Genomic DNA, 15025 nt, shown 5'->3' with positions numbered 1-15025 from the left:
CGTGCCTCTGCTAATGAATAAAGAACGATAACGAAAGGTTGTTTTAGTTACAAAGATTTCTCGAGGAAAAAATTAATGCTGTGGTTTTCGTGAGGAACGGAAATGTTCCAAGAACTTCTTCAGTGGACTTAAGAGTTCAAACTGTTTTCGAGAATGGGGAGTAAAGGAAGTTTGTCATTTACTTTTCCGGTCCCCAAACATCACTCTCTCTATCTTAACAAAGAAATGGCATCGCACGAGAAGAAGCACATAATCCATACGACAAATACCATTGCCATGGCTACTGGTTATTAAGTGACATCTTCCTTGCTACAATTGTGAATATTTTCAAAACACTCTTTGCTGTCTAATACAAAATCAACTAACTGTTTTTTGAAATGACAAAGTATAGCGTGAATGGATGAACTTTGTACCCAGGCAATTACATGGGCAATGCCTAACTGGTTTACGCAGGAGAAAGGGGGCGAGGGAAGGGGAGGGGGGAGGAGAAGGTAAGAAGAAGAGGAGAGAGGAGAATTTGTGGGGTAAGAACTGCCCCACGATGTTCCAAGGTATGTCTTGTTTTTTAATATCTTGCTTTTGAATGTAGTCTTCATTATCCATTTTATTATTACTGTTCTGATTATTAGTACCTTGTTCCTCTTTCCGCTACTGATATCTAATGCTTGCGTCACGTGTTTTAGTTTTGAGTGACTCTGCTTTCCGCTGCAGTTGGTGGAAAGCGCAATTTTTACTGACGAGTGACTTAGCGACTACAGTAATCGATTTGAATGGTTGCCTGGATTTATTGCCACCACTTGATCAAAAAACTAATTTACATCAAAATTGCGATACACTTCTACATAACCGCGTTTAAGTTTAACACTTCATTTCCTAAACATCTTTTACTTGGCAACCTTCATGATGACATAACGGGTTTTTCAGCGTCCTTTGGCTGGCCCCAAGGACACCCACAAAACCAACATGGGCAGTAAATGATCCCTGAAATAATAGAGAGTAAAGTTAGATAGGCAAGGAAATTGAGGCTATGACAGTTATTAACCTAGGCAGATTGTTTATTTTCGAATACGGGACCGGTTAATTTATACGAACCATTAATGTTTTCTGATAAATTAGTTTTGTTTTTTCTTTCAAACACCACTTTTGACTTTGTGCAATTTACTCAAGGCATTGCGACAGAGTCGCCTAATTCGAAAAAGTATCGCACATACGTTTCTCCATGGCTGTGTCCTCTTTGAACGCTTCACCTAAGGACATTAATAATGACAGACTAGATAAATACGTAGACATGATATCTACCTCAATTATGGGGAAAGATCAACAACCATTTAGTCCAAAAATCAAATGCAAGAGTAAATAAAGATATTAAGAGATCAATGGATGAATGAAGGAATAAAATGAATGGGTGAAAAACTGGATTCACGAATAGCAAACAAGGGAAGAATCGCGCTAAAACTGGACAAGCGTTTGGACCAAATTACAACATCTGTCTGAGAAAAATGATGTATGTAATGTCTTCCGAATTGTGAGACTAAATAATCTCACCAAGTGCTTGATCTTCTCTCGGAGATTCATCCATTGAGTGGTCGTTCTGTAAAAGAAATTTTGTATGTGTGAACTTTGTTTTATCCTATATAAGAAAGACCACCTAGAAGCACTGAGAAACGACATAAAATCATTTCTTCAGTTTTTCACTTGAGCTGGAAGGGATTATAAGTGACGTATATGTGGGTAAAAATATGAAATACTTCTCGAAACAATTTTAACCATGAATAAAGATGAAAAAAAAAAAAAAGATAACTGTAACACGTAGCCTACAGTGTCGATGATTGCTTTAATTCTTATAGCGGTGTGATTTAAGAATAGTGGTGAGAAGTTGTTGAGTGGGAAACTAGATGCAATGCGAACCACATTTAGCGGAGGCCACAAAGGATTCTAGACCTTCCTCTTTCACGGTCTTCCATATTCTGCGTTCGCGTTCTCTGATGCAAATAATCATGAGGACCTTAAGCACAAACGAGACCAGACAAAAAGCTTACAATCAAACAATCAATCTTTGACTACGAAGGCCAAAACAAGAAATTTATCGTAAATTCATGGCAAGTATATCGTAAAAATGAAACACGTCAGCTGATGGATGGAAGTTAGATGGGACCATAGAAAATCAGGAAACTAATAAAGATAGCTAAGACCAAAACAACACCGCAGTTTGAATTAAAATCTTAATTAATGTTAGATAGAAACAAGTCACTGAATCTTTGCTAGCGAATTATGAACGTCACAAAGATAATTTTTTTTTAATATTTTCTGGCAGAAATTATTATAAGTAAGGTTGTCCTCAAGTAAGTTTCCGTCAAACATCCAAGAGGTTGGAGAGAGAAAAAGGGAGAGCGATAAATTCACATAAAATCGATAAACTATTTTTGCTTACCTCATAAAATCGATGGCTATTAAAACCAAGTGAGAAGGCGAAGACACCGAAAATCAAGGCAATGGTAAGGGCTTTCATTTTTCGTCTGATAGGAAAAAGAAAAGGCTGAAACACTGGCTAAACTATTTCATTAAAATAGTGATAATAGTTACTATAGAATCTGATAGAAAATAGTCCACTTGGTAGGGGGGTGCTACAAAATGCTTTGCAAGACATATTTCTAACTTATCAACCTAAATACAGAGGTTTTTAGAGTAATGTACATTTCTTTTTTCAAAGTCAAAATCATAACAGCTTTCTTATTTAGCTCAACTTTGCCATTGACATAAAAAATTGCATCTAAGATCCACATTACTGCAGGTTACAGAGTGTTTAAAGTGCACCTACACCCGAAAAATTTTTTTCGCTTAACGAAGTAAGCTTATTTTTTTGAGTATTTCTGCGCAAAAATTTTTTTATTTGCTCAAATCTTCAATTTTCTATGCCCAGTCAAAATACGGAAAATCGGCCGCCATCTTGCCCCACGACCGAGTTTAAAGAGGAATGGCTCTAGTGGGTAATGTGACGTCAAATCGAGAACACGAAAGTCTGCTTTTCACACATTTTCACTTGTTTGGGAAGGTTGTAGTCGATAATTGTCCGAAAATATGCCGACTAAGTGTGCTGTAGAAGGATGTAGCAACGTGCGAAATTTGGAAGAGGGTATCGCGCTCCATACAATCTTCATACAACACACCTAGTCGGCATATTTCGGACGATATCGACGACAATCTTCCCAAACAAGTGAAAATGTGTGAGATGCAGACTTTCGTGTTCTCGATTTGACGTCACATTACCCGCTAGAGCCATTCTTCTTTAAACTCGGTCGTGGGGCAAGATGGCGGCCGATTTTCCGTATTTTGACTGGGCATAGAAAATTGAAGATTTGAGCAAATAAAAAAATTTTTGCGCCGAAATACTCAAAAAAATAAGCTTACTTCGTTAAGCGAAAAAAAATTTTTGAGTGTAGGTGCACTTTAAGTCCGAAACGTTTTGATTTTCAAATAGCATTTATTTGTGACAATTTTCGGTTTTCAGTCTTTGCTGATGTTTATCGCAGCGTGGTAAGTTAGGTCCTTTTGTCATGACAGTTCGATATTTTCGGGGATTTTATGGATTTAAAATAACATTCAATTTTTTCAATAATAAAGGCGGTCTTTTCATATAAATTTGAATCAAGGGAAATGGATGTTTAAGCCTTAAAATCAAAGTTTAGGCTGTTAACCTACTATGATGATCGAACAAGCTACTATTCAACACTTTCGGTCAAAATATGTCAGCGCAACAGCATTCGACTTCTCAACTCTAGGGGAAACTAGATTGGCGGCCGTTTCCTAGAACAACTCGTCAGTGGTAAATGAGAGAAGGTGAGACTTTTGGGCCTATCACCGACGGTGAGAGTCCGTTGATGAAACTCAGCGTTACCATCAAAAAGAGGAAAAGAAGAAGTAGACAATCACTTTCACTTCGGGTCCCGACAACCGAGCAGAATAGGTCGTAATTGAAGCAAGGGTAGATTTACCTTTCTAAGGACTTACAGCAAGATGTGTACTTGATGACTCGGACGATTAAACTACTATATACGTTTTCGGATCTGTATATATGTAGCTGAGACAATCATTTGACACGATAGAATGACAAAGTTAACAACTCTTTTTGCGACAAGTTTCAAGAGGGCCTCCTTTGCAGAAACAATTACTTTAATCAAAGCTCCTTTTAGTGCTTAGGTCGCCTAGTCTGGGTGGTGGCAGACGCCATGGATACACAATACAGTTATTCCAGAAACTGATATGAATCTTTAGAGGGCGGGAATTGAAATGTCACTTTACGGCACTCAACAAAATTGCAGCTCCTCATTTGAAAAGACACTCGCTGTAGTTTCAACTTATTTGAGCGTTAAGATCGCCCAGTCTGGGCTGTGGCAGACGCCATGGAGCCACATGCACAATACGTGTGCGCTCAAATTAGCTTTTTGGATGGAATAATTTGAAATGGTAATCAACGGCACTCCACGTAATTGCAGCTCTTTTTGTTTAAGGGATACTGATCTGTGCCGTGGTGAACAAGGCTTCAAGTTACCAGATACTTCAAATTGTCGAGGTGAATAGTGGATGAAAGAAGAATCGCACTAGTTGAGAGATGAGCAGGAACCAATGCACAAAGTTTCAACGAAGATCTATGAATAAAAAGGGATTTATAAAGATGTTACATAGAGTTATAAACAGTCTCTATTCTAACCAAAAATACAATAGGATACAAAGATATAGAATCCATTACGGAAAACAATGGGAAACACGGAAAAGCGTGTAAGGGGAAACCATAATAAAAAATGTCACAATGCTTTGAAGGAATAATTGAATAGAATCTACGGAGAGGTCCAAAATGTTGACTTTAGTAGTGATTTGTTTCGTTCTTCGTTTGAATTTTACTTCATAAAGCGGAAATTGCGTCGGTCTCGTGCCGTAACGTGGAGGCTATCTTGCCGAAACCGCCAAAAATACAAACGGCAAATGGAACAGCGATCTGTTGGGGGGGCATGATGTCAGCGAATGTGAAATCTGGCGCGAAACCATCACATAATGTAGTCGCTATTTTTAGAAGTCTTCACTTCGCCTTGCCGGGAAGCAGAGGCAATTCGGTAAGTTTCTTCTCACTATCCTGCCGTTATTGCATTAATTCGTTGTCGTTTATGAGAGCGTTAATTAGAATAGTAATGAAACTGGATTGTACCATGGTTTGCCGGCCTCTCGGTCTACCACAGTGGCATTAAATGTCGATTGCAAGCCCTCTTTTTCTTTTGTGACTCGCGCTTACTTCTCACTCAGTTAGAGTTTAACCGCAAAGGCTCTTTAAACATTGCAAGGGTGCGTGAAAAGTTGGATTTTGCATGTGTCTTGGACGTTATGGTAAAAAACTGATATCCCGGCTCGAGCAGTTCTGAAAGTTTTTCAATAAAACATGTACTGTATTCGAAAGCAACCTTTTTTCCGAGTCAAGTGCTTTTGAGCACACACATACCTTTCTTGATGAGGTTGGTCTGCCGTAAAATTAGTAAGAAAACGCTCAGTCATGAAAGAGGGTGGTAAAGGGAAGGGGGAGAACGGTCCTTTCACGGTTCACGAAAAATTAAATCGACTTAATAACGGATGCTGAAAATATCTAAGATATGCTTAAGGTTATTTCCCACTTTTGCAGGCGTCCTTCGGGAAAAAAATCGTACGTGCGCTAATTCGGCGCTAGTTCGACGAGATAACCTCTAGGTCACGCCACAAGCAAGCTCAAAGATTGGCCGCAACATCGAAATATTTCATGTAATGTCAAGCAATTCAATGTTCAGCTAAAGTATCTGATATTCTGCAAAGCCAATCGACGTAACGCTACACCATTTGTGTGTTCGCTGTACCAGTTCACATTACGCTGAGCCTTTTCACGCAAAGCTACACTGTTTGTATGTACGCTGAACCATTCGACATTACGCTGAGCCATCTCACACATCATTTCACACATCGTTTGTGCGAACGCTTTGTTACTCGATATTACTCTAAGTCATTTGATGCAAAGCTACACCATTTGTGTATTGTATTGCAAATGAGCTCAAGGCTATTCGCAATCTAGGTGATTCATTTCAGAATTTCATGTTTCAACTCAACGTGGGCATCTAGACCGTTTATTATTTGGCTAGACTATTTATGTCCGGAGTGTTCTGTTTCATGAAGGAAACCTAGACTGTCTATAATTTGGCCATGCCATTCCTTTATTAGCTATGCTATCCTGCAGCTGATCCTTAAAACATATTTGTATTAGCTGATCTATTTGACATCCTTGTATTCTTGGTGGTGACGGCCGCCCATACACCATCCAGTACATTTTATTTCGGAGTATTCGGAAAAACGTTTAGTCCTTAAAAGTAAAATGAAAGAGTTTGGAATATTTCTTATACCGCATATCGGTCGGATGGAGGTAAAAGGATAATAACGAGACTTTGATTGCACCCTCCGTGCATAACTAATAACCTCTTTTAAAAGCTTAAAATAATTTTTGAGCAAATGGGAGGTAATTTTTGCGTCCTTTTGTTCCTTAATGGCAATGTTTCAATCTTAGACGATTAAAAAAAATTAAGGACTAGCTTAAGAAGTGTTTTACTTCACTCTTCACCGTTTTAAGTCATACTGAAAGTGGCAATCATGCAAAAAATAGCTACACGAGGACACAAGTCAATATATCATGACTGCAAGGCATATTTTCATTCTTTAAAAATTAATGTGCATATTTCAAGTAAACTCGACTTCTTATCAAAATTCAATAGTTTGATCTTACAGTAGTATAAGTGAGATGGTTATTACGTCTGATGCACGATCCTTGCAGTATATGATTATTACGGCTCATACCATTGATAGCTTATCAATAAGAAGAACGTTAAACAGTTAAATATAAGACACATAATTTCATGAATTCTGAAGATGGTTGGCGCGGCGGCAAGCTCTCACGATGTGCTCTTGGTGAGAATAGGCCACTAAAGCCGCTGCAAGTCTCTCTAAAAGCGACCCAGAGCATTTCGGTTCAAAAAAATCAATTTCTTTGAAATTTTCCTATGATCTTTTATAGTGTAAAAGTAAACGAAACCCCCCTTCTTTCTTTTTTTTTTTTTTTTTATATTTTTCGGAACATAACAAAGTAAACTGTTTACGAGCGAGAATCGCTTCTGGCGCACAAAGGCCCAGTTTTTATTCTCGGCGCAGCGCCAATTTCTAACTTCTTCCTCAAGAGAGTTTTTCCTTTTTCAGACTAACTAAAATACTGTAGAGGAGTTTAAAAACAAAAGAAAGTTTGAAGTTTATAAGTTCAGGAGATAGGACCTTTCTAAGTTCATGTCGCGCATCACCATAATACTACAGGTTACACTTTCCAATCTGAAATTGAATAACTACAAGTACTATTTTTATTCAATAAGAACAATTTCATAATGAACGATAGGAAATATTTTGGATTAAATAACATGACTTTTTCTATTCTAGTCTTCCATGATTTATTTCTTCCCAATGCCTGAGTGATAAACAAGACAGTAGATCGCTTAGAGCAAAGAGTCAACTTTCTGCGGCTGTATCATTCTTAAAGGGCATGGAAAGCTTTCTCTGCTAAATACTGTTGCATGGCATCATGAGGAATAAATGAAGCTTCAAAGTGCTTAATTCAGGCGTCAACTTAGGGTTTGCGATATGAATTTGCGTACATAAGCTTTTTGTTCACCTTTTTTTGGTGGAATTTTCGAAATCATTTCACAGTTGTGCTATATACCTGAAGATTTTGTCAGCCCTGTAACTTGCTTGTGCAAAGACGTAACAAAGAATTACGAGAGAAGTAATCTGACGCTAATGGCATATGATTCCAAAGCTTTTACGTATGCAAATTTGAATTTAGTGCGGCCAATGTTGCAATGTATGATCTTATATCTTGCTAACCTTCTCACGCTGAGTCGATATATTTGAAATCACTTCTCACAATCAACAATGCGTACTTTGAGTGATCTTGCAGACATCGACGGATTCATTTCGATCAATAGCATTGACACGGCCATGGATATTGAAAGGGCGGATAACGCTATGGTACGGATGAATGACTAAACAACCGATAATTCTTGACGAAAATTATGCACTCTAATACCGGATACCGATTTTTGCTGTGGATACGGTTATGCACTCTTAGAACAACCGGGACCTGGACTCATTATTTCACTCATAGCAATATATATCCTTTACAATAAGTTCACAAAAGAGTGAGGCAAGAAATCCTCCAAAAAAAGTGATTTGAGCGCAGCAAGGAGTGCTTAAAACGCAGCGTCAAAATGGAGAGAGAAAGATTAAACTTAGGGAAACCAAAGTTAACAGGAAACCTAACCGATGAGAATAGGCCATTTTGAAAAAGTAACGATATCAGCTTTACTTGACCAGAATTAAATATGGATTGCAATGTAGAGGCCGTAGACAATGGACAGTTGAACACGAGGCACGGGTTGTCTGTGATTGCTTTCAGTAAGATATGAATTTGATATGAAACTGGGACCTCAGCCGACGGACCAAGCATGAAACACGACCAGGATATGAAGTATAAAGTGTGGACATAAAATTACCAGCATTTGTTGACATACTGGTGTCTCAGCTTGTACATGGCGGCGATGCTTTATCCTTTAGCGGAATTTGTCGATCTTGGCATTGTATTGCTAATATCTGATTTTGTATGAGAAAAGCATTGTTTTAATGAATAAAGTTATTTGTCATCTTGTAGATAAGTGGTGCCCATTATTTTATTTCAAGGAGTCCTTTTTTTTTTTTTGCCTCCATATCAAAATAGTTCCAATTAGAAAATCGCCTTTGGGGTAGTTTACGCGGCATATTTGTTTGGCGGAAGATCAAAGAGCCAACACGAGACCTTTCATGGCTTTGCTCGGCTGAATAACCTTAAAGATCTCATCAAAAAGCAATGATCAATTTTCCCGCTTTTTATATCGAATGAGATTGTCTTCAGCTGGTTTTTAAAAGGGAACATCCAGCCCTTCAAGTCATACGACTACCCTATACAGATTTGAGCGACTAGTGGCAAAAATTCTATGGGGTGAGTTTGATGAAATGGGCACATCATTTAGGCACATCATTTAGGTAATTGTCGCTACAAAACGACAAGCAAACAACCACTGCCCATTCAAAGTAAAGCCTCTCACATCACTTCTCCAGCAACTGAGTAAATTTGTGAGTGAGATAAACAGTTGCAAGACCCACATGAATACAAAATGCCTCTTGAGGCTGTTAAACTAAGGAAATAATTCAAAAATACATAACTGTGTTTTTTTATTATTTAGAATGTCTTCAATTATGAAATAAAAGACCGACGCAAATTCCTCGTTATGAAGTAAAATTCAAACGAAGAACGAAACAAATCACCACTAAAGTCAACATTTTGGACCTCTCCGTAGATTCTATTCTATTATTCCTTCAAAGCATTATGACATTTTTTATTATGGTTTCCCCTTACACGCTTTTCTGTGTTTCCCATTGTTTTCCGTTGTCACCGTCAGTTTTCATGGGAACGCAATGGATTCTATATATTTGTATCTTATGGTATTTTTGGTTAGAATAGAGACTGTTTATTACTCTATGTAACATCTTTATAAATCCCTTTTTATTCATGGATCTTCGTTGAAAATTTGTGCATTGGTTCCTACTCATCTCTCAACAAGTGCGATTCTTTTTTCATTCAGTATTCACCTCGATAATTTGAAGTATCTGATAACTTGAAACCTTGTCCACCACGGCACAGATCAATATCTCTAGTACAAAAAGAGCTGCAATTACGTGGAGTGCCTTTGATTACCATTTCAAATCATGCCATCCAAAAAGCTAATTTGAGCGCGCCCGTATTGTGTATGTGGCTCTATGGCGTCTGCCACAGCCCAGACTGGGCGATCTTAAAGCTCAAATGAATTGTAATTACAGTGAGTGTCTTTTCAAATGAGGAGCTGCAATTTTGTTGAGTGCCGTAAAGTGACATTTCGTATCCCGCCCTCTAAAGATTCATATCAGTTTCTGGAATAACTGTATTGTGTATCCATGGCGTCTGCCCCCAACCAGACTTGGCGACCTATGCACTAAAAAGAGCTTAAATTAAAGTAATTGTTTCTGCAAAGGAGGCCTTCTTGAAACTTGTCGCAAAAAAAGTTGTTAACTATATCATTCTAGTGGGTCAAATGTTTGTCTCAGCTACATAAATACAGATCCGAAAACGTATATAGTAGTTTCATCGTCCGAGTCATCAAGTACACATCTAGCTGTAATTCCTTAGTAAGGTAAGTCTACACTTGTTTCAATTACGACCTATTCTGCTCAGTTATCGGGACTCGAAGTGATAGTGATTGTCTACTTGTCCTTTTCCTCTTTTTGATGGTAACGCTGAGTTTCATCAACGGACTCTCACCGTCGGTGATAGGCCCAAAAGTCTCACCTTCTCTCATTTACCACTGACGAGTTGTTCTAGGAAACGGCCGTCAATCTAGTTTCCCCTAGAGTTGAGAAGTCGAATGCTGTTGCGCTGACATATTTTGACCGAAAGTGTTGAATAGTAGCTTGTTCGATCATCATAGTAAGTTAACAGCCTAAACTTTGATTTTAAGGCTTAAACATCCATTTCCCTTGATTCAAATTTATATGAAAAGACCGCCTTTATTATTGAAAAAATTGAATGTTATTTTAAATCCATAAAATCCCCGAAAATATCGAACTGTCATGACAAAAGGACCTAACTTTAATACCACGCTGCGATAAACATCAGCAAAGACTGAAAACCGAAAATTGTCACAAATAAATGCTATTTGAAAATCAAAACGTTTCGGACTTAGACACTCTGTAACCTGCAGTAATGTGGATCTTAGATGCAATTTTTTTATGTCAATGGCAAAGTTGAGCTAAATAAGAAAGCTGTTGTGATTTTGACTTTGAAAAAAGAAATGTACATTACTCTAAAAACCTCTGTATTTAGGTTGATAAGTTAGAAATATGTCTTGCAAAGCATTTTGTAGCACCCCCCTACCAAGTGGACTATTTTCTATCAGATTCTATAGTAACTATTATCATTATTTTAATGAAATAGTTTAGCCAGTGTTTCAGCCATCTCTTTTTCTTATCAGACGAAAAATGAAAACCTTTACCATCGCCTTGATTTTCGGTGTCTTCGCCTTCTCACTTGGTTTTAATAGCCATTGATTTTATGAGGTAAGGAAAAATAATTTATCGATTTCATGTGAACTTACCGCTCTCCCTTTTTCTCTCTCCAATCTCTTGGATGTTTGACGGAAACTTACTTGAGGGCAACCTTACTTAGAATAATTTCTGCCAGAAAATATTGAAAAAAAAAGTTTTCTTTGTGACGTTCATACTTTGCTAGCAAAGATTCAGTGACTTGTTTCTATCTAACATTAATTAAGATTTTAATTCAAACTGCGGTGTTGTTTTGGTCTTAGCTATCTTTATTAGTTTCCTGATTTTCTATGGTCCCATCTAACTTCCATCCATCAGCTGACGTGTTTCATTTTTACGATATACTTGCCATGAATTTACGATAGATTTCTTGTTTTGGCCTTCGTAGTCAAAGATTGATTGTTTGATTGTAAGCTATTTGTCTGGTCTCGTTCGTGCTTAAGGTCCTCATGATTATTTGCATCAGAGAACGCGAACGCAGAATATGGAAGACCGTGAAAGAGGTAGGTGTGTGTCTGTGTGTGTCTTTATTGTTCAAAAGATAAAATTACATATCTTATGTTACATCTAATACAGGAAGTACACTTTCACAAAGCTACATTATACTTAAAAACAATTCTATTAAAAAATGTATTCTTAAAACGGTTTGTGCGAATAGCGGGCATGACAGGGGATTTATTTCTCAAATTATACCTCGTGATCTTGGTCTCAGGGAAGTAGGCTCTAAGAGGATGGCTCAGGATAGTTGAAACCTTGCGACAAATTTTGTGATCTTGCGTTTTAAGTAAGTCACCTATCACTAATTTCTTAGATATGTATTTACGTTTAAAACAACGATCTAAAAACTGCTGGGCTATAGTTAGCTCTGACTCAGAGGCCCCATGCACAGATAGAGCATAAGTGATATTAGGTAGGACAATGGAATTAAATAAAACATCTACTTCTGCTTGGCTACATCCTTCCTTGCGGAGGCATCTGATAACGTATAACCCTTTATTAGCTTTACCTAACTTTTCTTTTAGGTGAGTACTGAATTTGCAGTTCGGCTGAAACGTGAGACCAAGAATGGTTATTGTACTAGTCTGAGGTATGCCAAAAATACTTTTGTAGGCCTCGGCAGTGTGACCTTTTTTATACATAATAAGCTCTTTACATTTAGTAGAATTTGAATTCATTCTATTTTGGCTTGCCCACTGTAAAAACTGATTTATTAAGTCTACAGAGTGATCTTTATAATAATATACCGGAGCAATAATCGTACAGTCATCAGCGTATTTGAAACCAAGTGTCTCGTTCCCTGATTTAATTTCCAGATCGTTAAGAAATATATTGAACAAATAAGGTCCTGAAACACTACCCTGGGTTGTGCCCTTGTTAACTGTTTTCCAATTACAGACATGATTCCCGAAAATAGCTCTTTGTTTTCTATCTCGCAAAAAACCTAACCACCAGTTTATGATATACGGGTTAAGTGGTAGACTCTTAAGTTTCTCAGCAAGGAGTTGATGGCTCACAGAGTCAAAGGCCTTACTGAAATCCATCGCGAACATCCGCACTGCCTTGCACTTGGGATCATCAAGAAACTTGCAGATCTTATTCTGTATAAGTAGCAGAGCATCTGTGCAGCTCCCTCCTTCTCTATACGCGAATTGACTATTCAACAGCTGTTCTTCTACCGGCCTTTGGGCGTGAATCTTATAGACTGCCTTTTCCAGGGCTCTTGCTATTACAGGGGTTACGTTGATCCCCCGGAAGTCCCCTCTTGCCACTGGAACATCAACTTTTGGCAGTGGGTTTATACTTGCCCTTTTCCACGATCTAGGCCATTGGTGCGTAGCGAGAGAATCCTTTGTATAGAATCCTTTGTGGCCTCCCGCTAAGTGTGGTTCGTATTGCATCTAGTTTCCCACTCAACAACTTCTCACCACTATTCTTAAATCACACCACCATAAGAATTAAAGCAATCATCGACACTGTAGGCTACGTGTTACAGTTATCCTTTTTTTTTTCATCCTTATTTATGGTTAAAATTGTTTCGAGAAGTTTTTCATATTTTTACCCACATATACGTCACTTATAATCCCTTCCAGCTCAAGTGATAAACTGAAGAAATTATTTTATGTCGTTTCCCAGTGCTCCTAGGTGGTCTTTCTTATATAGGATAACACAAAGTTCACACATACAAAATTTCTTTTACAGAACGACCACTCAATGGATGAATCTCCGAGAGAAGATCAAGCACTTGGTGAGATTATTTAGTCTCGCCATTCGGTAGACATTACATACTCATTTTTCTCAGACAGATGTTGTAATTTGGTCCAAACTCTTGTCCAGTTTTAGCGCGATTCTTCCCTTGTTTGCTATTCGTGAATTCAGTTTTTCACCTATTCATTTTATTCCTTCATTCATCCATTGATCTCTTAATATATTTATTTATTCCTGCATTTGACTATTGGACTAAATGGTTGTTGATTTATCCACATAATTGAGGTACATATCATGTCTACGTATTTACCTAGTCTGTCATTATTAATGTCCTTAGGTGAAGCCTTGAAAAAGGACACAGCCATGGAGAAACGTATGTGCAATACTTTTACAGATAAGGCGACTCCGTCGCAATGCCTTGAGTAAATTGCACAAATTCAAAAGTGGTGTTCGAAAGAAAAAACAAAACTAATTTATCAGAAAACATCAATGGTTCGTATAAATTAACCGGTCCCGTATTCGAAAATAAACAATCTGCCTCGGTTAATAACTGTCATAGCCTCAATTTCCTTGCTTATCTAACTTTACTCTCTATCATTTCAGGGATCAGTTACTGTCCATGTTGGTCTTGTGGGTGTGCTTGGGGTCAGCCTAATCCTAAGTGTGAGTGCAGCAAAGGACGCTGAAAAACCCGTTATGTCATCATGAAGGTTGCCAAGTATAAGATGTTTAGGAAATAAAGGGTTAAACTTAAACGCGATTTTGTAGAAGTGTATCGCAATTTTGATGTAAATTAGTTTTTTGATTAAGTGGTGGCAATAAATCCAGGCAACCATTCAAATCGATTACTGTAGTCGCTAAATCACTTGTCAGTAAAAATTGCGCTTTCCGCCAACTGCAGCGAGTAAGAGAATCGCTCAAAACGAAAACACGTGGCGCACGTATTAGATATCAGCAGTGGAAAGAGGAACAAGGTATTAATAATCAAAACGGTAATAATAAAATGGATATAAATGACTGTATTCAAAAGCAAGGATATTCAAATGTAGGACATACCTTGGAACATCGTGGGGCAGTTTTTACGCCACAACTTCCACTCTCTTCTCTTCCTCTCACCCTCTCCTCCCACCCCCCCCCCCCCCCACCTTCGCTCCGTTTCTCCTGCGTAAACCAGTTAGGCATTGCCTATGTAACTGCCTGGGTACAAAGTTCATCTATTCACGCTATACTTAGTCAGTTCAAAAAACAGTCGGCTGATTTTGTATTAGACAGTAAAGAGTGTTTTGAAAATATTCACAATTGTAGCAAGGAAAATGTCACTTGAACTGAACCAGTAGCCATGGAAATGGTATTGGCCGTATGGATTATTTGCTTCCCGTCGGGCGACTCCATTTCTTAGTTAAGATAGAGAGAGTGATGTCTGGGGAATAAAAAAGCAAATGAGAAACTTCCTTTACTCCCCCTTCTCGAAAAAAAGTTTTAAGTCTTAAGTTCACTGAAGAAGTTCTAGGAACATTTCCGTTCCTCACGAAAATCACTGCATTAATTTTCCCTCAAGTAAAGCTTTGTAACTAAAATAATCTTTCGTCATCATTACTTATTCATT

At 37.9% G+C, this 15025-nt stretch overlaps 1 protein-coding gene and 1 long non-coding RNA gene across 7 annotated transcripts; one reads left to right on the top strand and one right to left on the bottom strand.

Moving 5' to 3' along the window:
- Positions 1 to 761: 761 nt before the first annotated feature.
- On the bottom strand, positions 762 to 8069 carry LOC148737935 (uncharacterized). 2 transcript variants are annotated; one of them, XR_015996552.1, is made up of 6 exons: positions 7930 to 8062; positions 3993 to 4646; positions 2432 to 2516; positions 1546 to 1591; positions 1212 to 1247; positions 762 to 981 (listed from the first exon to the last, which is right to left on the bottom strand). It is a non-coding gene; the product is annotated as an uncharacterized LOC148737935 (long non-coding RNA). The 2 variants fall into 2 exon arrangements; XR_015996553.1 differs by lacking the exon at positions 3993 to 4646 and having other exon boundaries at positions 7930 to 8069.
- On the top strand, positions 4982 to 14264 carry LOC148737934 (uncharacterized). Of its 5 annotated transcripts, XR_015996551.1 has the most exons (7): positions 9867 to 10307; positions 11145 to 11229; positions 11658 to 11717; positions 12237 to 13099; positions 13414 to 13459; positions 13757 to 13792; positions 14023 to 14080. XR_015996551.1 is itself a non-coding variant. In XM_088748509.1 (6 exons), the coding sequence occupies exons 1-5, from the start codon at positions 5007 to 5009 to the stop codon at positions 13766 to 13768; spliced, it is 285 nt and encodes a 94-aa protein (XP_088604635.1). In that variant the 5' UTR covers positions 4982 to 5006; the 3' UTR covers positions 13769 to 13792; positions 14023 to 14264. The 5 variants fall into 5 exon arrangements, 3 of the variants coding, with proteins under 3 accessions (XP_088604635.1, XP_088604633.1, XP_088604634.1); XM_088748509.1 differs by lacking the exons at positions 9867 to 10307; positions 11145 to 11229 and adding an exon at positions 4982 to 5108 and having other exon boundaries at positions 12237 to 12301; positions 14023 to 14264; XM_088748507.1 differs by lacking the exons at positions 9867 to 10307; positions 11145 to 11229; positions 12237 to 13099 and adding an exon at positions 4982 to 5108 and having other exon boundaries at positions 14023 to 14264.
- The last annotated feature ends 761 nt before the right edge of the window (positions 14265 to 15025 follow it).

This window comes from Stylophora pistillata, chromosome 2 (assembly GCF_964205215.1).
Source record: "Stylophora pistillata chromosome 2, jaStyPist1.2, whole genome shotgun sequence".
Lineage (NCBI taxonomy): Eukaryota > Metazoa > Cnidaria > Anthozoa > Scleractinia > Pocilloporidae > Stylophora > Stylophora pistillata.
This window is presented reverse-complemented; position numbering and strand designations above follow the sequence as displayed.

Bases quoted from the DNA above. Each gene is read 5' to 3' on its own strand.
- LOC148737934 (XM_088748507.1), top strand. From the start codon at position 5,007: ATGATGTCAGCGAATGTGAAATCTGGCGCGAAACCATCACATAATGTA. The intron at 5,109-11,657 runs GTAAGTTTCTTC...TTCGTGCTTAAG, and splicing joins CGGGAAGCAGAGGCAATTCG to GTCCTCATGATTATTTGCAT. The intron at 13,793-14,022 runs GTATGTGCAATA...CTATCATTTCAG, and splicing joins GGACACAGCCATGGAGAAAC to GGATCAGTTACTGTCCATGT.